Source organism: Chiloscyllium punctatum, chromosome 2, assembly GCF_047496795.1.
Source record: "Chiloscyllium punctatum isolate Juve2018m chromosome 2, sChiPun1.3, whole genome shotgun sequence".
Classification (NCBI taxonomy): domain Eukaryota; kingdom Metazoa; phylum Chordata; class Chondrichthyes; order Orectolobiformes; family Hemiscylliidae; genus Chiloscyllium; species Chiloscyllium punctatum.
This window is the reverse complement of record NC_092740.1, coordinates 70,229,540-70,253,755: the sequence shown is the minus strand read 5'-3', so window position 1 is coordinate 70,253,755 and position 24,216 is coordinate 70,229,540. Positions and strand designations below refer to the sequence as shown.

The 24,216-nt window shown below is 42.2% G+C and overlaps 1 protein-coding gene across 1 annotated transcript in view; it reads left to right on the top strand.

Annotated features, from left to right (window-relative positions):
- The window catches only part of tmem232 (transmembrane protein 232), a 132,857-nt gene that overhangs the window by 30,592 nt on the left and 78,049 nt on the right, over positions 1-24,216 (top strand). The window contains exons 5-8 of the mRNA XM_072583646.1: positions 2,446-2,551; positions 9,019-9,176; positions 13,256-13,355; positions 21,188-21,360. Of these exons, the coding sequence (XP_072439747.1) occupies positions 2,446-2,551; positions 9,019-9,176; positions 13,256-13,355; positions 21,188-21,360 (537 nt within the window). The remainder of the gene's footprint in view (positions 1-2,445; positions 2,552-9,018; positions 9,177-13,255; positions 13,356-21,187; positions 21,361-24,216) is intronic.

Sequence of the window (24,216 nt, the reverse complement as noted above, 5' to 3'; positions counted from 1 at the left end):
TTTAAAAGACATCTGGATGGGTATATGAATAAGCAGAGTTTAGAGGGATATGGGCCAAATGCTGGATAATGGGACTAGATTAATTTAATATATCTGGTCAGCCTGGATGCGTTAGACTGAAGGGTCTGTTTTTATGCTATACATCTCTATGACTCTAGGACTTCTGAACTCTTTCCCTTGTCCAGAAGCCAACATCTTATTGAGGAAGACATCAGCTCTCTTTTTTCAATCAACCTTTTTGAACATCACCTGCAGCAGGTTGAACTTTAACCTGAATTTGCTTGCTCAGGTCGGGACACAATCACTGTGTCATACGACTTCAAGAGCCTATCATTTTTTATGGAAATTAAACCAAATACCAAATTAACAGAATACCCAATGAACAATTAAAACACACACCCTTAAACATACTAAAATCATAGCAACTTCACAGCTACATCTCACAGTTTGCACAATTCACAAGTAATCAACCATGACAGGTTTCACACTTGAAGATATTGCATCATACTCACTTTCATTTATCTTGAAAGGCAAAATGGTACACAACTGCAGGAATCAGTAGTTAACCAACTGGGTACAGGCATGGCTACATGTCCACGTCTCTATGGAGGAGACAGTACATTGCTATAGATTGGCCACTGCAGAGATTTTGACTAGTGATGGACATGGTTGAAACAATTAAAAGTGGTTGTATACTCATATTCGTACAGATACTAATCCTCCTTTGCACATCTCATTTCTCCCTCATCCTACAATCTCTTGTGTTTTTTTAAACTCTTCCTTTACCCCCTCCCTGCTTTTGCAACATCTCTACTGCTGTACCTTTCTCTTGTGTATAGCCAAGGAGTGCATCCTGCTCAAACAGTGGTGCAGGAGCAAGAAGTGATAGATGAGGAAGATGCTGATAATGAAGATGCTCCATCATTCTTTCTCACACTCACAGTCACCAGGTTAATTATAGCGTATTTTAGAACTGGACTTCCCGAAGGTGGGTTGGGGGGTGGGGGGGGGGGGGGGAGGAGGGGATCGCAAGATGAATGCTAACAGCTGCAAGACCCCCGTAAATCTTTGTCATTTTTAAATAAGAGAGATGGCTTTTTAGGCTGATCTTTGAGCCTAATTTCTGTTCTGAAAAGGCCAGAGAAAAGCTGGAGCTTTTTATGAAAATTCTTGCAGTTCCCTGTTCTAACCACTGTTCTCCCACCCTGCTTTCACAGGTGTCCAATCTTTTGACCAGTTGCTACTGCTGGCCATCCTCTCCTAATGCAACGTATCCCACTGCTTGCACAGCTCTTCCACCTCCCATCCTGTTACCCCTTCCACTCTCCACCCTCCAGGCTGATCACATTCTGAGGTCATTTTTAATCCTGAACATAGAATCATATGGGTAAGAGTTTGTGAAACATCGCTTTAATGAAAGGGTACCTTAGAAGCAGGATCTGAAATACCTCCAAAGAGCTGAGTATCCTATTACTAAGTCAACCTTAAATTACACATGGAGAGTCCTTGATAGTAATCCTGCTCCCTTAGATCCAACTCTCTGAGTGAACAGGATATCTGACACTTCTGTGTTTATCTGTCAGCCAGAGCTCCCTGATTGAGCCTGTTAATCTGGTCCAATCAGAGAACTCATATTCTATGAGTTCTATCCACCTCCTTATAATCACTATGAGCTCTTTATGTAGTGAGATACCGGACTTAAATGGTGTATAGGGAGAAAGGGTGTTGCAAATGACAGCTTGCTGTTCTGGCAAGTTACTCATGAATTCTGTTGTAAAGGATTTGGATGAGGACTTTGTACAATCTAGAAACAAGTTGATCAGCACACACACAGAAATGGTGCCAAGCCTGCCTAAAAGCCTGTGATCACTTCAAGGAATATGGAAGTGCCTGGCACCAGTTTTGCACATGACTTTGGGAGGCCAATTGTTCTAGCATTGAAGTGATGGCCAACGCTATGAGTACACTTGAGGATCCAACCTTGATGATGATCTCAGTGTCTCAGTTTCCATTGCAGCACAAGTACAAGGCAAAGTATGTTTCAGTCTACAGTGGTCTCTGTATGGTCCTTCTCCTAACAGAGTTGATGAGGGTACCCTGATAGTTTGCTAGGGTAACATTGCTTTTGATTTCTTTCTTTGTTGTAGAAATAGTCAATTTAAGAAATTAAACAGGGAGGTATATGTCAATTATTGAGCCAGAACTAATCTTAAAAAAAGGTCAATTTAGTCACCTCATTAAATCTAATTTTAAAAATGCTAATGCACAGTAATAGATATCATTCAGAAAGCTTTAATTGATTAACAACAAAGTCAGGAGAATAACTATTTCTTCTTGACTCTTGTTATCTCAGAATCATTCTAAGTGACACAGTTTCAGAATTAATATAGAATGCTGTGTGTGTCGTAAACTATAAGCTATTCTGATTGATTTCTTCTACTTTAGCGGAAAGCTGGATTGAACGCAATGGGTTCAGGGAACCACGTTAATCTACCGTTAGCTTGGACAGAACTAGCTTTCCTGGTTCAATGTAAGGAGAAAATACAAGAAGGTAAGTCCTTTTTATGTTATCCTCAAAAGTTTGACGATAATTGTTGTGAAAATGACCACAAAATAAACCATGCAGTATTTCAGGTAGAGTGTAGTGTGAAATTCCTCTACACTAAAACCAAAAATCAATTGTTCACAATATTAAAATTTGTTTGATATCTTTTATATGCAAGAAGATTTGAATTTTTTTTGTAAACTAGGTAGTGCATCAGTTTAATGTTTTTAAATATAATTGCAGACAAAATTTAACTACACTCATTATTAATGCTTTGCTGTGGAGCAAGTGTGCCACAATGCTTTCAAACATATTTATACAAAAATAAATTAGTTGTGATAGAAGTATAAATTATAGTTAGATCAAAGAGTGATTTTTCTTAACAGTATTATTTGCTGAGAATGGCACTTATAGATTTGTTAATTATTTTCAAGCTATCTATACTACTAATATGCTGGAATAAATATGTAAGATCTAAAACTACAATAAGCTTTCTAGGTAGCTCCAGGTAAGACAGTGTGCAACGTGTTGCTGTCCAGAGGAAAGATTTGGATCCAGTGACATGAGTCTGGATTAAATTATTAGCAAATTTGGGACATGTGATTTTGTATGAGTGTCATGATGTACCCAACTGGCGGAAGGTGGAGTGGCACACTGGCATGAACAGTCTTCAGTTTTAAGAAGAATGCAGTATAACAGTAGGGAAATGTTGCTACATTTGGAGAGGATGCTAATGAGAACACATCTGGAATACTGTCTACAGTTTTGGTCTTCTTGCTTCAGGATGTAATGAATTTGAAGCAGTTCAGAGAAGGTTCATTCAGCTAATACTTGACATGAAGGCATTGTCTCAAGAGTTGATATTATTGAAGCATAATCATTTGAAGACACTTAATAGGATGGATGTGATGAGATATGTTCCTTGTGCAGGAGTCAAAAACCAGTGGGCACAGTTAGATCATAAGACCATGAAAAATTGGAACAAGAGTAGACTGTTCAGCTCCTCGAGCCTGCTTGGACATTCAATAGGATCATGGCTGATTGGACATTCCTCATACCTACTTCCCTGTCTTTTCTCCATAAACGTTGATTCCCCTCCCGATCAAAAATCTATTGCAGCCTTAAATATACACAAGGACTCTGCCCCATAGCTCTCCGTGACAAACATTTCCAAAGATTGTCAAACTCCTGATACTAAAAAGAATAAAAAAATTTAACAAAGAGACAAGGAATTTTCTTTCTGTTCGAGGAATGTTAGACTTTGTAATCATCTTCCCCAGAGAGCAGTGAAGGCTGGGTAATTGAAATGTTCAAGTTTGAGTGGGACAGATTATTGATGTACAGTAGAATCAAGTTTTATGACAGGCAGAAAATTGGAGTTGAGGCCTCAAGCAGATTGGTCATGATTTTATAGAATGGCAGAGCAAGGTTGAGGGAACCAAATAGCATATTAACAAAAATAGACCACCGAAAGACTGTCCAGTGGAAACAGTCCTGTGGAAATCCAGAGTGGAAAAAGAGTTGAGCAGGAAAAAGCACAGGAGGCCAATCAGCATCAGAGTAGGAGGAAGGTTGACATTTCAGGTCAGAATCCTTCATTAGGACACTGTTTAAAATGGGAAAGAGACAAAAGATGGGGAATTACAGGCTGACTAACTTCTGTAGTGGGGAAAATGCTTGAATCTGTCATCTGGGAAGAAATAGCAAGACATCGAGATAGAAATTATCCCATTGGGTAGAAGCAGCATGGGTTCATGAAAGGCAGGTCATATTTAGCGAATTCACTTGAATTCTATGAAGACTTTACAAGCACGGTGAACAACAGGGACCCAGTAGATGTGGTGTATATAGATTTCCAAAAGGCATTCGACAAGTGCTGCAGAAAAGGCTGCTGCATAAGATAAAGATGCATGGCGTTATGGGCAATCTACCTGTAAAAGAAAGATGGATTGCACCTGAATTGGACGGGAGGGAGCTTTGCGACATTTGCGAGGATTTAAACAAGTAAATTGGAGGGTTGGAACCAGGGAGATAGAGAGGAAAGAGATCAATCTGAGACTGGTACAAATGGAAAAAGGAGCAAGTCAAACTGTCATGGCCGGCAGGAACAAAGTAGAGAACGAGGGTAGGGCTGATAAATTAAACTGCATTTATTTCAATGCAAGAGACCTAACAGGGAAGGCAGATGAACTCAAGGTATGGTTAGGAACATGGGACTGGAATATCATAGCAATTACAGAGATGTAGCTCAGGAATGGACAGGACTGGCACCTTAATGTTCCAGGATACAAATGCTATAGGAAGGATACAAAGGGGAGGAAAGAGAGGAGGGGGGATGGGGTTTCTGATAAGGAATACAACTGTACTGAGGAATGCATCCAGGGAAGTTATTTGGGTGGAACTGAGAAATAACAAAGGGATAACACCTTATTGGGATTGTACTATAGACCCCTCATAATTAGTGAGAAATTGAGAAACAAATTTGTGAGGAGATCTCAGTTATCTGGAAGAATAATAGGGTGGTTATGGTAGGGGATTTTAACTTTCCAAACATAGACGGGCCTGGCATAATGTTAGGGTTTAGATGGACAGCAATTTGTTAAATGTGCACAAAAAAATTTCTGATTCAGTATATGATGTACTTAGTAGAGAAGGTGCAAAACTTGAGCCACTATTGGGAAATAAGGCAGGTCAGGTGACTGAGGTGTCATGGGGGAGCAATCTGTTAGTTTTAAAACTGTGATGGAAAAGGACATACTGAATCTAAAAATCAAAATTCTAAATTGAAGGAAGGCCAATTTTGATAGTATTAGGCAAGAACTTTCAAAAGTTGATTGGGGGTGGATCCTCCCAGGTAAAGGGACAGCTGAAAAATGGGAAACCTTCAAAACTGAGAGTCCAGAGGCAATATGTTCCTGTTAGGGTGAAAGGCAAGGCTGATAGATTTGGGATTGCTGGATGACGAGAGAAATTGAGGTTTTGGTCAAGATAAAGAAGGAAGCTTATGACAATAGAAATTGAGTGAACCCTTAGAGTATAAAGGCAGTAAGAATATACTTAAGAGGGAAATCAGGAGCGCACAAAAGGGACATGAGATAGCTTTGATGACTAGGGTTAAGGAGAATCCAAAAGGATTTTATTAATACATTAAGGACAAAGGGTAACTTGAGAGATAATAGGGCCCCTCAAATATCAGAGCTGAAAAATGTGTTGCTGGAAAAGCGCAGCAGGTCAGGCAGCATTCAAGGAGTAAGAGAATCGACGTTTCGGGCGACGTTCCTTCTTCAGGAATCTGAACCCATTCAAGTTTCACAACATACTTGCTATGGGAGGGAGAACAGAATTATAGAATATTCCAAAAGTGGCCTAAGCAATTTTCTGTACAGCCACAACATGACCTCCAAACTCTCTGCTCTAACCAATAAAGGAAAGCATACCAAATGCCTTCTTCACTATCCTATCTACCTGTGACTCCACTTTCAAGGGACTATGAACCTGCACTCCAAGGTCTCTTTGTTCAGCACCACTCCCCAGGACCTTACTATTAAGTGTGTAAGTACTGCCCTGATTTGCCTTTCCAAAATGCAGCACCTCACATTTATCTAAACTAAACATGTCTGCCATTCCTTGGTCCATTGGCCCATCTGATCATGGTCCCATTGTACTCTGAGGTAACCTTCTTTGCTGACCACTACACCTACAATTTTGGTGTCATCTGCAAATGTATTAACTATCCTCTCATGTTCAAACCCAAATCACGTATATAAATGATGAAAAACAGCAGACCCAGCACTGATCCTTGTGGCATACCACTGATCACAGGCGTCTAGTCTGAAAATCAACCCTCCACCTCTCTGTCTTCTACCTTCAAGGCAATTCTGTATCCAAATGGCTAGTTCTCCCCCTATTCCATGTGATCTAATCTTGCTGACTAGTATATAGTGAGAAACCTTGTTGAATGCCTTACTAAAATCCATATAGATCACGTCCACTGCTCTGCCCTCATCAATCCTCTTCATTCCTCTTCATTACATCTTCAAAAAACTCAATCAAGTTTATGAGACATGATTTCAAAGCTATGCTGACTATCCCTAATTAGTCCTTGCCTTTCCAAATTCACGTAAGTCCTGTCCCTCCAACAACTTGCCCACCACCGACAGGCTCACAGGCCAAAAGTTCCCAAGCTTGTTCTTACCACCTTTCTTAGGTAGTGGCACCACTGTAACCAACCTCTAGTCAGGGGTTGGAGAATTTGAGCTATAGGGAGAGGCTGAATAGGCTGGAGCTATTTTCCCTGGAGCTTCGGAGGTTGAGGGATGATCTTATGGAGGTTAATACAATCATGAGGGGCATGGATAGGGTAAATAGACAAGGTCTTTTTCCTGGGGTGGGGGAGTCCAGAATTAGAGGGCATAGCTTGAGGCTAGAGAGGAAATATTTAATAGAGACCTAAGAGGCAATGTTTCCATGCAGAGGGTGGTGCATGTATGGAATGAGCTGCCAGAGGAGGTGGTGGAGGCTGGTACAATCACAATATGTTAAAGGCATCTGAATGGTATATAAATCGGACGAGTTTTGTGAAGATCTGTAGCTTCGGTACTGGATAAGGTAGTTGGTTAGCTCGCTGAGCTGTTGTTATTTTGTCTGGCTTGGTTTTTATGTACCAAGACCCCATATCCACAACATGTCAGACCAACGTGGTATACAAAAGCCCTTGAAACAACTGCAACAAGCTACATTGGACAAACAAGAAAACTGGCCATCTGACTTCACGAATACCAACTGGCTACTAAATGACATGATCCACTGTCCCTCATCTCTGTACACGCAGACCAAGGGGGCCATCAATTCAACCATGACAAAATAAGCATTCGAGGAGAAGCTAACCAGCGACACACCAGAGTGTTAGAGTTATAGGGTCATAGAGATGTACAACATGGAATTCTTGGTAGCCTGGTTTTCAACCAAAAAGGCCATCAACAAACACAGTCCCGGAGTACAAACTGCTGCAGGGAAGACCCGGAGGTGACACTGACCCTAACATACCGGACCCACATAAAAACCATGCGAGACAGAACAACAGCGCTTCACGGAAATTGCACTGATGATTTTACCCAGCATGATAATGAAACATCTGCATGATAACCCAGCAGTTTGGCAAGCTAACCAACTACCTTCAATAGGAAGGGTTTAGAAGGATATGGGTCAAGGCTGACAAATAGTACTAGATTAATTTAGGATATCTGGCCAGTATGGATGAGTTGGACCGAAGGGTCTGTTTCCATACCCTACATCTCTATGGCTGTATGATTTTATGATTCTATTCGCAGCGATAGAGGTTTGGTTAACTAGCAGGAAACAAAGAGTGGGGATAAATGAATGCTTTTATCGTTGGCGATCAGTGACCTGTGGTGTGCCTCAGGGATCAGTGTTGGGCCCACATGTATTTACAATTTATGTAGATGATTTGGAGTTGGAGACCACCTGTAGTGTGTCGAAGTTTGCGGATGGCACTAAGAGAAGTGGTGGAGCAAATTGTGCAGAAGGCTCTAACAGTTGGCAGAAGGATATAGATAGTTTAAGCGAGTGGTCAAAAGTCTGGCAGATGGAGTATAATGTTGATAAACGTGAAGTCATCCATTTTGGTAGGAATAAAGGTAAAAAGAACTATTATTGGAATGGTAAAAAATTGCAGCATGCTGCTATACTGAGGGACTGAATCCAAAAGGTTGGTCTGCAAATGCAACAGATAATTAGGAAGGCAAATGGAATTTTGTCCTTCATTGCTAAAGGGATTGAGGGAATGTTATGTTGTAGCTGTACAGGGTACTGGTGAGCCCACACCTGGAGTACTGTGTGCAGTTTTGGTCTCCTTTCTTCAGAAAGGATCTACTGGCACTCGTGAGGGTACAGAGGAGTTTCACTAGGTTGATTCCAGAGTTAGGAGGGTTGGCTTCTGAGGGGAGACTGAGTATACTGGGATTATATTCATCAGAATTTAGAAGAATGGGGGAGGGGAGTCTCACAGAAACATAAAATTATGAAGGCAACAGACAAGGGAGAAGCAAAGAGAATGTTGCTACTAATGGGTGAAACTAGAACAAGAAGGCATAGCCTCAAAATTAGAGAGAGCAGATTTACGACTAAGTTGAGGAGATTCACAATCTTCATCCAGATGATTGGGAATTTGTGGAATTCCTTGCCCAGTAAAGTGTTGAGGCTTTCTCATTGAATGTTTTTAAAGCTATGGTAGATAATTTTTGAACAGTAAAGGAATTAAGGGTTATGGTGAGAGGGTGGGTAAGTGAAGCTGAGGCCACTAAAAGATCAGCCATGATCTTATTGAATGGCGGAGCAGGCTCAAAGGGTCAGATGGCCTACTCCTGCTCCTAGTTCTTATGTTCTTACTTTTGAGTCTCGGATCATGCTATATGATTATCTACTGATTCCTTTCTTTATTTTTATTTCTCAAGAGGCTCTGGACATTCTCTTGATTTCTTTGGACCAAGCACCATTGCACCCAGACCAGATTCCTGTATTGTTCTTTCTTGCAGAGTCTGTCTTGTACTGGATCTGTACTGATGCAGTAAAGCAGTCATACCTCTATGCATGTGAAGTGAAGATAATAAAGGTACACTGTTCAATAAAATAATTACTTAGCTTTTATAAGTAGAGTGGTAAAATAAGAAGAAAGACATTCAGTAGTTCAAAATTAACTACTTCATATTTTTTTAGAATGAGTACATTGGCATTCCTTTGAATTCCCCAGAATTTTGACATGTTTATACCCACATTTAACTGCCTCCAGATAATTCATACAGCAGAATACATTATAAAATAATAGAAAGTGTACAGTGCACTAGGAATTATATTGTAGGCATGACATTTTAAGTGCCTGTGGCAAGAACTGTTACTGTGGTAGTTTACTTTACTGTCTGGGTAGCATTACAGATTACTTAGTTACAGATTACTTACAGTGTGGAAACAGGCCCTTCGGCCGAACAAATCCACACCGACCCTCCGAAGAGCAACCCACCCAGACTCATACCCCTACATTTACCCCTTCACCTAACATTACGGGCAATTTAGCATGGCCAATTCACCTAACCTGCACATTTTTGGACTGTGGGAGGAAACCGGAGCACCCGGAGACACGGGGAGAATGTGCAAACTCCACACCAACAGTTGCCTGAGGCGGGAATTGAACGTCAGTCTCTGGCGTTGTGAAGCAGCAGTGCTAACCACTGTGCCACCGTGACTCCCACATAACTAATTATTTGGTACATATAATTTTCAGGATGTACTAATTCATATCCCATTAGCCATCATTTGGGATTTGAACCTGCATCCCCAGAGAATTAGCCTGCAAAGGCTGAGGATTACTCGCACCAGTAATATTACCACTACGCCAACAACAATAATAGATCACCCAAATGTTTACGGAACCTGTCTGATTTTTAGATACATTAATTCTCCTACAATCAGTGATCTGCTTTGTCAGATGACTGCCATGGAATGTAAGCAAAACTGGATGCATCCTTGCTTCTGATCAAAGCTATAGTTGTCTCAGCCAGGTTATCTGACTTCAAAGTTTAATTTACGGTTTTGAATTTTTAAAAAAATTAACTATCATAGAGGTGAGGCCTGAATAAATGTTTGGTTTTAAATCTTCATTATGGAGCTTTATTAAAATTTCATGAACTGGAGACTTTTCACAATTAATTAAGCAGGAGTGAGAATTGTATTAGATTGCTATAATTATGCTTTCCCATCCAAATGACACCTAACATCACCAATGCTGGATACAATACTGTAATGCATCTCTTTCATAAGAGCAAATATTCTAGAACATAGATAGAACATAGAACATAGAACAATACAGCACAGAACAGGCCCTTCAGCCCACGATGTTGTGCCGAACATTTGTCCTAGCTTAAGCACCTATCTGTGTACCTATCCAATTGCCGCTTAAAGGTCACCAATGATTCTGATTCTGCCACTCCCACAGGCAGCGCACTCCATGCCCCCACCACTCTCTGGGTAAAGAACCTACCCCTGACATCCCCCCTATACCTTCCACCCTTCACCTTAGATATATGTCCCCTTGTAAGACTCTGTTGTACCCGGGGAAAAAGTCTCTGACTATCTACTCTATCTATTCCCCTGATCATCTTATAAACCTCTATCAAGTCACCCCTCATTCTTCGCCATTCTAATGAGAAAAGGCCTAGCACTCTCAACCTATCCTCGTACGACCTACTCTCCATTCCAGGCAACATCCTGGTAAATCTCCTCTGCACCCTCTCCAAAGCTTTCACATCTTACACAAGTGAGTCTGGAAACAACTTCATGGTACCTATTATTAGCTGCTTGTAAAGGCACAGCAAAGCACTGAAATTATTGTTGTATTTGTACCATAACTTGGTTTAGGATGAACATTGGTATTGAACTGACAATTTATTAATCTGGTTGATTGCCAGCGATTATTATGCACGTGCATTTTGTAAATGACATATCTGACACAATGAGGTAAAAACAAGGGCTGCAGATGCTGGAAACAGATTCTAGATTCGAGTGGTGCTGGTAAAGCAGAGCAGTTCAGGCAGCATCCGTGGAGCAGAAAATTGACATTTTTGGCAAAAGCCCTTCATCAGGAATAGATGCAGAGTGCCTGCAGGGTGAAGAGATAAATGAGAGGAGGGAGGGGGTGAGGAGAAAGATACGTTTAAGACACCACCCAAGCCCTCCACCTCCTCCAAGACTTCCGCTTCCCCGGCCCCCAACGCTTCATCTTCACCATGGATATCCAATCTCTCTACACCTCCATCTGGCATGACCTGGGCCTCCAACCCCTCCGTTTCTTCCTCTCCCGACATCCCCAACAGTACCCTTCCACCAACACTCTCATTTGTTTGGTTGAAACGGTTCTCACCCTCAACAATTTCTCCTTCGAATCCTCCCACTTCCTCCAGACCAAATGGGTAGCCATGGGCACATATGGGCCCCAGCTATGCCTGCCTCTTTGTTGGCTATGTAGAACAGTCCATCTTCCGTAGTTACACCGGCACCACTCCCCACCTCTTCCACTGCTAAATTGATGACTGCATCGGCACCACCTCATGCTCCCATGAGGAAGTTGAGCAATTCATCAACTTCACCAACACATTCCACCCTGACCTTAAATTTATCTGGACCATCTCTGACACCTCCCTCCCCTTTCTGGCCCTCTCCATCTCCATTAATGACGACCGACTTGACACCAACATTTTTTACAAACCCACTGACTCCCAAACTACCTGGATTACACATCTTCCCACCCTACCTCCTGCAAAAATGCCATCCCATATTCCCAGTTCCTCTGCCTCCGCTGTATCTGCTCCCAGGAGGACCAGTTGCACCACAGAACACACTAGATGGCCTCCTTCTTTAGAGACCACAATTTCCCTTCCCACATGGTTCAAGATGCCCTCCAACGCATCTTGTCCACATCCCGCACCTCCACCCTCAGACCCCACCCCTCCAACCGTAACAAGGACAGAATGCCCCTGATGCTCACCTTCCACCCTACCAACCTCCACATAAACCAAATCATCCGACAACCTTTCCGCCACCTCCAAACGGACCCCACCACCAGGGATATATTTCCCTCCCCACCCCTTTCTGCCTTCCGCAAAGACCGTTCCCTACGTGACTATCTGGTCAGGTCTACCGTCCCCAACAACCCAACGTCCTGTCCTGGTACCTTGCCTTGCCACCACAGGAATTGCAAAACCTGCGCCCACACCTCCTCCCTCACCTCCATCCAAGGCCCCAAAGGAGCCTTCCACATCCATCAAAGTTTTACCTGCACATCCACCAATATCATTTATTGTATCTGTTGCTCCCGATGCGGTCCCCTCTACATTGGGGAGACTGGACGCCTCCTAGCAGAGCGCTTTAGGGAACATCCCTGGGACACCCGCACCAATCAACCACACCGCTCTGTGGCCCAACATTTCAACTCTCCCTCCCACTCTGCTGAGGCCATGGAGGTCCTGGGCCTCCTTCACCACCGCTGCCTCACCACCCAACGCCTGGAGGAAGAACGCCTTATCTTCCGCCTCGGAACATTTCAACCCCAGGGCATCAATGCGGACTTCACCAGATTCCTCATTTTCCCTTCCCCCACCTCACCCCAGTTCCAAACTTCCAGCTCAGCACTGTCCCCATGACCTGTCGTACCTGCCTATCTTCCTTTCCACCTATCCACTCCACCATCCTCTCTGATCTATCAACCTTCATCCCCACCCCCATTCACCCATTGTACTCTTTGCTATCTTCCCCCACCCTCCTCCCTGACCTATCACCTCCATCCCCACCCCCTTCACCTTTTGTACTCTATGCTACCTTCTCCCCACCCCCACCCTCCTCTCATTTGTCTCTCCACCCTGCAGGCATTCTGCCTCTATTCCTGATGAAGGGCTTTTGTCCGAAACGTCGATTTCCCTGTTCCTCGGATGCTGCCTGAACTGCTGTGCTTTACCAGCACCACTCTAATCTAGAATCTGACACAACTATCAAATGAAAATTGTAGAAAGGGCATCTATTGTTAGCAGGTTCTGATTTTTTAAAAACAGCCTTTATTGAAAATATGGCACTCTTTAAGATTTTTCTTATTATTCAAAAGCCCAATATCTGATGTTTGATTTTATCTTCCTTCTATTTTAATAGCTTGGATTTTTAACATTTTTAAGATTGTTTATCTTCCACCTGACTGGACTTGTTCAAGCTTTTAAGGAATGTATATTTCGCCTTCATACTTATCTAGAAGGTAAGGTTATATTAAAGAACCATTTAGTAAATATTCTGCACACAGGAATTACTTTTCATAAACACATAGGAGTGAAATAAATTATAACAAGAATTGTGCTGAATTGCTGCTTTTATAGGTACCGAATATACCATAAGTCAAACTCATCAAATATAAGTTTCTTGTACAGATAAATATGCATTTATAGAGGGTGTGTCATTTTTTTTCTGCATGGGGATCTTGCAGCCTTCAGGACTCAGTACCAAGTTCAATCATTTTATAGACTGAACACCTCCTTCCCTGTCTTTTACCCACCAACACAACTCAGGACCTTCATTGATTCATACAGTGCAGAAAAAGCCTATCGAGTCTGCACCAACATAACTACTTCTAAAAGTGGGCTAACCCCAATTTACTGCACTTGTCACATATCCTTGAAAGTTATGATATTTGAACTACTCAACCAAATATTTTTAAAGGTTGTAAGGTTTCCAGCTCCATTACCTTCCCAGGCAGTGCATTCCAGATTCCTACCACCTGCTGAGTGAAAAAGTTTTTTTCCAAATCCCCTCTGAATCTCCTGCCCCTTCCCCTGAAACAATGCCCTTTCATGATTGACCCTTCAACCAAGAAGTCTCTGCTCTCTATTCATCTGGTTAATACCCCTCAATCTTATACACCTCAGTCATGGCCCCCCTCAATCTTCTCTGCTCTGAAAAAAACAATCCAAGCCTATATCATCTTTCATTCTAACACCATTTCTCCATCCCAGGCAACATCCTGGTGAACCTCCTCTGTAGCTCCTTGAGTGCTATCACATCCTGTAGTGAAGTGACTGGAACTGCACACAGTATTCCAGTTATGGCCTGACCAACACTCTGTACAATTTCAACATTACCTCCTTGCCCTTATATTCTATGCCACAACTGATGAAAGTAAGGGTCTCATTTGCCTTCTTAACTATCTATTTATGCACCCTGCTAATTTCAGGAGTCTATGAATAATTACCCCAAGCTCCCTCTGTTGTTCTAAGCTACCCAGTGTCCTGCCATGAATGTCTATTCCTGTCAGGGTGAAAGGAAAGGCTGGTAGGTATAGGGAATGCTGGATGACTAAAGAAATTGAGGGTTTGGTTAAGAAAAAGAAGGAAGCATATGTAAAGAATAGACAGGATAGATCGAGTAAATCCTTAGAAGAGTATAAAGGAAGTAGGAGTATACTTAAGAGGGAAAGGGAACAAAAAGGGGACATGAGATAGCTTTGGCAAATAGAATTAAGGAGAATCCAAAGGGTTTCTACAAATATATTAAGGACAGAAGGGTAACTAGGGAGAGAATAGGGCCCCTCAAAGATCAGCAAAGCGGCCTTTGTGTGGAGCCACAGAAAATGGGGGAGATACTAAATTACTATTTTGCATCAGTATTTACTGTGGAAAAGGATATGGAAGATATAGACTGTAAGGAAATAGATGGTGACATCTTGCAAAATGTCCACAGTACAGAGGAGGAGGTGCTGCATGTCTTGAAACAGTTAAAGGTGGATAAATCCCCAGGACCTGATCAGGTGTACCCGAGAACTCTGTGGGAAGCTAGAGAAGTGATTGCTGGGCCTCTTGGTGAGATATTTGTATCATCGATAGTCACAGGTGAGGTGCTGGAAGACTGGAGGTTGGAAAATGTGGTGCCACTGTTTAAGAAGGGCGGTAAAGACAAGCCAGGGAACTATAGACCAGTGAGCCTCACCTAAGTGGTGGGCAAGTTGTTGGAGGTGATCCTGAGGGGCAGGATGTTCATGTATTTGGAAAGGCAATGACTGATTAGGGATAGTCAACATGGCTTTGTGCATGGGAAATCATGTCTCACAAACTTGATTGAGTTTTTTGAAGAAGTAACAAAGAAAGTTGATGAGGGCAGAGCAGTAGATGTGATCTATATGGACTTCAGTAAGGCATTCGACAAGGTTCCCCATGGGAGACTGATGAGCAAGGTTAGATCTCATGGAATACAGGGAGAACTAGCCATTTGGATACAGAACTGGCTCAAAGGTAGAAGACAGAGGGTGCTGTGGAGAGTTGTTTTTCAGACTGGATGCCTGTGACCAGTGGAGTGCCATAAGGATCGGTGCTGGGTACTCTACTTTTTGTCATTTACACAAATGATTTGGATGCGAGCATAAAAGGTACAGTTAGTAAGTTTGCAGATGACACCAAAATTGGAGGTGTAGTGGACAGCGAAGAGGGTTCCCTCAGATTACAACGGGATCTTGACCAGATGGGCCAATGGGCTGAGAAGTGGCAGGTGGAGTTTAATTCAGATAAATGTGAGGTGCAGTATTTTGGGAAAGCAAATCTTAGCAGACTTATACACTTAACGGTACAATCCTAGGGAGTGTTGCTGAACAAAGAGACCTTGGAGTGCAGGTTCATAGCTCCTTGAAAGTGGAGTCGCAGGTAGATAGAATAGTGAAGAAGGCGTTTGGTATGCTTTCCTTTATTGGCCAGAGTATTGAGTACAGGAGTTGGGAGGTCATGTTGCGGCTGTACAGGACATTGGTTAGGCCACTGTTGGAATATTGCGTGCAATTCTGGTCTCCTTCCTATTGGAAAGATGTTGTGAAACTTGAAATAGTTCAGAAAAGATTTACAAGGATGTTGCCAGGGCTGGAGGATTTGAGCTATAGGGAGAGGCTGAACAGGTTGGGGCTGTTTTCCCTGGAGCATCGGACGCTGAGGGGTGATCTTCTAGAGGTTTACAAAATTATGAGGGGCATGGATAGGATAAATAGACTCCCTGGGGTCATAGGTTTAGGGTGAGAGGGGAAAGATATAAAAGAGACCTAAGGGGCAAGTTTTTCACGCAGAGGGTGGTACGTGTATGGAATGGTGGAGGCTGGTGCAATTGCAATATTTAAGAGGCATTTGGATGGGTATATGAATTGGAAGGGTTTGGAGGGATATGGGCCAGGTGCTGGCAGGTGGGACAAGATTGGGTTGGAGTATCTGGTCGGGTTGGGATATCTGGTCGGCATGAACAGTTTGGACTGAAAGGTCTGTTTCCATGCTGTACATCTTCTATGACTCTATGACTCTAAATACTATTGTTTCTTCTTCTTCCACCGTGCATCATCTTGCATTTATCAGAGTAAAATACCATCTGCCACTGCTCAACCCATCTGACCAGCTCTATATCTTCATGTAACCTACAACCATCTTCTTCGACTAATCTTGGTATCATCTGCAAATTTGTCCCAGATTTTCATCTATAGCATTTATGTGTCTATCAAAGAATAAGGGTCCCAATACTGATCCTTGTAATACACTGCTGGATTCATGGCCTCCAATCACTCAAACAGCCTTCCACCACCACCCTTGTGTCCTATTGCTAAACCAATTTCTGATCCATCTCACCTAGTTTCCCTCAATTCCATGTGATTTAACCTTCTCAGTCAGTCTCCCGTATGGGACCTTGTCAAAAGCTTTGCTAAAATCCCTATAAACTAGATCAACTGAACATCCCCCACACTTGATCACATTTTCAGAAACCTCTAACAAATGTGTTAGGTATGATCTCCCTCTGACAAAGCCATGCTGACTATCCCTAATCAACCCGTGTCCTTCCAAGTGGGTATTAATTCGCTCCTTCAAAACTTTTCTCCAATAGTTTCCCAACCATTGAGTAAGACTCACCAGTTTGTAATTTCCTGGTTTGTCTCTACCACCCCTCTTAACAAATTGAACCACATTAACCATATTCCAGTCTTCCGGCACTTGCACTGCGGTCAGAGAAGAACTAAACATTTGTGTCAGAGCCTCTGCAATTTCCTGCTTCACTTCCCACAGCAGCCTGGAATGCAGTTCATCCAGGCCTGTCATGACATAGGTTGTTGTTGAGAGTGTGTTGCTGGAAAAACACAGTAGGTCAGGCAGCATCCGAGGAGCAGGAAAATTGACATTTCGGGCCAGAGCCCTTCTGTCATCACAGCCAACCCACTTTCACCCACTCGTAGTCCTTGTTATCATTTATTTAGCTCTTTCTCTTCCCTGGCTCACTGTCAACAAACCCTTTGCCTGCCTCTCTCTCTCTGGGTCCATCTCCATCTATTTGCTCACTCCTTCTCCCTTCCACCTTCTGTCATCAGCATAAATACCACTTTCTCCTAGGTGCTATCGGTATGAGGAAGGGTCACTGGACTCGAAACATTCTCTCCACAGATGCTGCCAGTTTATTCAGCAATTCCTGCTTTTGATTCAGATTTCCAGCACTTGTAGTTCTTATTGTATTTTAGTATCCGAACGAGCCCCAGAGCCCTGTGGAGCATTCTGAATCAAATCAGTGAGCAATGCAATCGCAGACCAGAATGAGCACTGTACCACCCAACAAGTTGGATAGCTAAATGCACCTTTTGTGTCTGGAAAACAGGTGCAGCACCAATGAATCTCAACACCAATAACAATTTTACAGTCCAAAGGAATAAAAATACTGTCTCTGGACACTAATGCATATTTTTTAGCATAGTCAATCCACCTAACTTTGGACGATAGGAAGAAATACCTGTAGACACAGGGAGAACATACAAATGCCATACAGATGGTTGTCCAAAGCTGGAATCAAACCCTGCTTCCTAGCACTGTGAGGTAGCAGTGCTACCCACTGAGCCACTGTGCTGCCCATTGCATTAAAGTCTCAGTTAGAAGCCAACAATATTAGCCAGTAGGGGGATTGCAACCATGACCTAAGCAATCTTATTCCCAGACACTAACCATCTGAGCTAATCAGCCAACATGCAATAGTTGTGCTGAAGAAATTAGAAATTTACAAATGGATAGATGAATGGGCCAAAATTAGGCAAATGGAATTTAACATGGATACGTGTGAGGTTATGCTTGGAAAAATAAAAGACAACTCATTATCTAAATGGAGAGAAATTTCACAATGCTTTGGTACAATGGAATTTGGGTGTCCTCTTGCATGATTGCAGAAAGCTCGTATGCAAATACAGCAAATGGAATTTTGGCATGTATTGCTAAAGGAAAGGTGTACAAAAATAGGGAAGTGCTGTTGTAATGACATAAATTATTGTTGAGACCACATCTAGAGTACTGCATAGTTTTGGACTCCTTATTTGACAAAAGATATAATTATATTGGAGGCAGTTCAAAGAAGACTGTTATGTGGGGAGGTTGAGCAGTTTAGACCTATACATACCAGAATTTAGAAGAATGAGAGAAAATTTAATTGAGGTATATAAGATGCTAAAGGGGATTGACAAAGTAGATGTAAAGTGGATGTTTCCACTTCTAGGGATATCTTGAATGAGAAGTCATAGTTTTAGACTAAGAAGTGGCAGATTTAAAACAGAGCTATGGAGGATTTCTATCTTTGAAACTTGTGAATCTACGGCTATCACTACCCCGGAATGCAGTGGACACCAGGACACTTAGTAAGTTTAAGGCAGGGATAAACAGATTTTGAATTAGTAACAGGTTGAAGGGTTAGAGGGAGTGGATACTTAAATGGAGTTGAGGCCAAAATTAGATTTGCCACAATCATATTAAATGGCTCAAGGCACTGAATTGCCTACTCCTGCTCTTATTTTTTTAATGTTCTTATATCAGTTGATGTTAATACTAGGGGCGGGTCAGTTCTTAGACTGAAACCTGGCTGATGGATCATATATATAATGTTTGCAGTTGGTTTTTATGATCACGTGGGATAGGAAATTGCAGTCCTTGAAATAGGAGCCATCTGGGATGTTCTGGAGTGGAATTGCTCCTCCTGGGAGCAGATACGCAGAGGAGGAGGAATTGGGATTAAGGGATCGTGTTTTCACAGGAAGGGATGTTGGGAGGAGGTGTTGTCCAGGTAGCTGTGGGAGTCAGTGGGTTTGAAATAGATGTCTGTGTTGAGTTGGTCAGGTAAATCCTGGGCCTCCTCCACTGCCAAATCAAAGCCACCTGAAAACTGGAGGAAGTATGCCTCATCTTCCGTCTGAGGAGACTACAACCACAGGGTATCAATGTTGACTTCACCAGTTTCCAAATCTGCCCATCCCTCACCCCATTCCAGATCCACCCCTCCAACTCACCACCGCTCTCTTGACCTGACCGCCCTGTCCATCTTCCTTTCTACCTATCTGCCCCACCCTCCTACCGAATATCACAATTACTCCCCACCTGCATCCATCTATTACCATCCCACCTATCTTCATCCAGCCTCACCTCCCTCCCACTGCTTACCTCTTAGCCCCCTTCGCCCTCCACATTCCTGATGAAGGGCTTATGCCCAAAATGTCAACCCTCCTGCTCCTCGGATGCTGCCTGACCTGCTGTGCTTTTTCCAGCATCTCACGATTCAATTCTGACTCTCCAGCATCTGCAGTCCTCACTTGTTCCTACCATGTAGTAATGTACCATCATTTTGAATGCATTTGGCAATGATAGATGCTGGTGGTACCATTGCAGCTAGCCACAAAATGCATTTTACTTTTTCATCTATTGAGTTTAGTGAAATCATACATGCCTGATCCTTACCGGGTCTCTGCCTCATCTTCCTGTTATGGATGACTTTATCTTATAAGGCTGATGAAGAGTGCTGTTGAGTGATGCACATGCAACACAATGTGGAAAAAATAGGACTGGATGGGAGGCCAGCTTCATTGGTAGGTATGTGGGAGTAAGTGGAGTGTATATCCACTTGACTGAATTCTGAATGATGGGGTCCTCTGATGGATAAGTGACGAGGATGTGGTGCATTGTGCTTTGTAAAGTGATAGGTAGGAGCTGTTAAGTGCAAACTAATTCACTAATTACTTACAGAGACCATGAAGTTTTTATAGCAATGCAATCTTCCAAGCCAGACTCCAGCAGTGGTCTTCTGACTCAGTTGCTCCTATCCTTCAGGGCCTCTGTCCTCCACAGGAATCTGAACTAATTCTTCATTTTGATACATTTTCATCACTAATTCGTCCTGCAACAAATGAATGAACTGAGGAATTCCCTCTTCTCTGGAGTTCCATGTATATAATTCCTACTTGTAGCCAGTACGCACACAGCAGAAACATTTCTAATGGATGATCAAGAGGGGCAGACTGGTTTGAAGAGGAACAAGCTAACTGCATCATGTGCTATCAAAGTGCATTACTGAACTCTAGCCGGGTACTGAGAAAGACAGCAGCATGGGTTCTGCTTGCTCCAAGACTATAATAACCTAATGGGGAGGTAGCATGAAGGTATCTCAGCAATAATGAACCTCGGCAAATCACAGATCAAAACCCCTAAAACTGACCATAGATCTTAATAAAGCTTTTTAAATCTTTATTATCTCATCAGAATTTATTGATCTGGAATGTTATCCACCTTTGTTAAATCTTGAATATCTTTGGAACTTCATTGACCAATACGTCAGAATGACCTGTTTTTCATTGTACATGATGTGTTAAACATTTGATTTAGCCCAACATCGCCCAATACATTAAGTCACTTCCTTGTTAATCATTTTTTCAGCTGCCATCACATCTTCTCCAATTCCCTTTCCACAATTAGCCAATTGCCTGCCAGCACCATCCCATTTCTTGTCTGCCTTATGCTGATTATTTTTCCCTGTTATGCATTGAGCTTTCTTGAACTAATTTTATTCATGAGACCCAACTCATGAGACACTTGATCCTATTTTCACTTGACTGCTAAAAACCAGCAACCCTTCTGGTCCTTATCTGCACTGACATTGCAAATGATTCTGCTTGGATACTGTCCTTCTCCCTTTCAAACCCCTCACCATCATCGCTGTCCTCAAAAATAAACATATTTAATCCTCCAGTGAACTACCTTATTGCTAATATGATTTTTATGTTCTTAGGTCTTCCAGAACGTGAAACCTGTTATCAATCATTTCCAAATATTTTGCTGGGTGTTCGTTTCATTATTACAACAGGAGAAATAATTTGTGGCTCTGTGAAATCAAATGAAGAATATTGTCAAAGGACCGGTGATTTAGTTGAAGACGTGAACAAAAATGTTTGTAGACTTCAGGTACGGAATATTGACTGTTCGGTTAAGTTCAATTTCAAATTGTGTCCTCTTCTGACATGTAATATATCAAAATAAAGGTAACTTTTTAATTAAGTAACAACTCTGACAATTCTCAGAGACTTATAGAATTTATTTTTGCATTATTAATCATTTCGTAAATTATGGCACACAGCCCCATTCTGGGCAATTATAGTGGATCATGAAACTGAAGGTAACTGTTGAAATCTGGCAGCATAGCACTAATATTGGCGGTCTGTACTTGCTTAATAAAAATATATATAATAATAAAAGGAATTGTTCTTGTATCAAAGCGGTACTTTTGTGTCTGTAGTACTTGTGCAGGCAGGGCTATTATGTCAGCTGAAGAGATGGCTTGCTGAGGCACCTCCACTGTGCCATTATTCACTGTATTCCATGTGCATCAATGTCACATCAGGAGAGTTGGTGTTTCAGGCATAAGCCCTTCATCAGGAATATTCCTGCTGAAGCACTTATTCACGAAATGTTGACGCTTCTGCTCCTTGGTTGCTGCCTGACCTGCTGTGCTTTTCGAGTGCCACACTCTTCGGCTCTGACTTTACAGCATCCGCAGTCACTTTCATCAATGTCAGGAGCAGTGCATGCAACAGCAACCGTTATGGAAAATCATGGCATGTTCCAAAGACAGTGCTTCCCCTTCCAGCATTGTATCTTCAGTTTGTCACTGCACTGCTGAGCTCATCCCTCCATTTGTCCCTGTTTAGCCACAGAACCGTCCTTTCTGAAGCTGGGAGCCACACCCCTTGAGAAGGAGATGGGTGCAGCAGCTGAACTAGGAAGGACAGCATATCAGTTAGTAATGGCTGTGCAGTGAGAACTTGATTTTTGAAGGGTAATGCCCTGGACATATAATTCTCCTCCTTTTTGTCAGCCCCACCCTCCATGAGGCCTCTTGCAGAGCCATTTTGGAGACTGCCTCTGTCTCCTCCTGTCACTGCAGAATTAAGTAGTGAGCCCTTTATACGTGCTGTGAAGACTGTATCTGTATCTTCTTTTCTTTAATTTCCTTTATTTTACAAGTGGAGTGGTCAAGCCTCTCTTTAAGAATGAAGATAATTTTAGATAATTGTTTACCATGTTTTTGTTAATTGAGGTTCAGAAAGCAGGTCAGGAGTTAAATACATTAGCCAGACAACTCTCACTGCAGCTGAAGTAATTCCAGAGTGTTATCATCTTAAAAACAGATCTCTGATGAGGAAGTGGAGACATCCTCACAGACCTGTAGGTGAAGAATGGGCAGTTGTTAAGCAAATAGTGACATTACTTGGATTTGTAAGGAGATATGATATGACACGTAGGAATATGGAAAATGCGAGCATCAATAAACAGAAATTTTTACATGTCCAAAACTTCATAAAAATCATAGAGCAATTCCAGAAACTATTACTTTAAGAACCATAGCAGGTAATGTTGTAGTGCAGAATGTAAATTTGTTTTTTACTCATTATGGCTTACCAATTGAGACACAATCTGATCAAGATTCTAACTGTATATATAAAGATTTCTGGAACATCATCAGCAGTTTGGTCATGAAGTCAACTGCATATCATCCACAAACACAGGGAGCTTTGGAGAAATATCATCAGACTCACAAAACCATGATTAAAGCATACTGACACAAATATCCACAGGACTAGGACAATGAAATAGATTTCTTTCTGTCTGCAACCAGAGAATCCCAAATAAATCTACTGGGTTTAGTTGATTTTAATTGATCCATGTCCATGGGACTAGAGATCCATTATGATTGATGAATGAAAAGTTTGTAAGACAAAAAAAAGCAATCCACATTGCTGGATGTCATGACTCAGATTCTAGAGAGGCTCACAGGAGCATTTAAAGATTTAATGGGAGAAAATGAAAGTGTGGGCAGACAAACATACTACAACCAGCTCAACCTAGGCCAACTACTTCAGCTGATTCATCAATGACCTTCGGTCAGAGGTGGGGAAGTTCACCAATGATTGCACAATGTTTAACTCTTCAGATACTGAAGCAGTCCGTGTCCAATTGCAACAGACCTGGACAATATCCAGGCTTGGGACAAAAAATAATATTCCTGCAACACAAACGCCAGGTAATGGTCATCAACAATAAAAGCCAATTCAACCACTGCTCTTGCCATTCAATGATGTTACCATCACTGAATCCTGCATTATCAACATCATAGGGGACCATTCACCATAAACTCAACTGAACTTGCCATGTGAAATACAGTTACTACAAGAGGGCGGCATGGTGGATCAGTGATTAGCACTGCTGCCTCATAGCACCAGAGACCCAGGTTTGATTTTAGCTTTGGGTGACTGTCTGTGTGGAATTTGCACATTCTCCCCGTGACTGCATGGGTTTGCTTTGGGTTCTCCAGTTTCCTCCCACAGTCCAAAGATGTGCAGGTTAGATGAATTGTCAAGCTAATTGCTCATAGTGTTCAGGTATGTGTACGTTAGGTGCATTAGTCAGGGGAACTGTAGAGTAATAGGGTAGGGGAATGGGTCTAGGTGGGATACTCTTCGAAGGGTTGGTGTGGACTTGTTGGGCCGAATGGCCTGTTTCCACGCTGTAGGGATTCTATGATTCTATGAAGAGCTAGGAAGTCAGAGGCTGTGAATACTGTGGCAAATAACTCACCTGACTTCACAATGGATAAAGTTGTTTTAATCCAGAACCCTTTAAATTTTTTTTAAGTATTGCCAATGTCAGAAAGAGTTACAAACATCCTGTTCTAGTAATTCCAAAACTGATTGCATGATCAACTCATAATGATAAGAGTTATTGTTACGTCGTTATGAATGCCTGGCTGCTTTCATGAGCTAA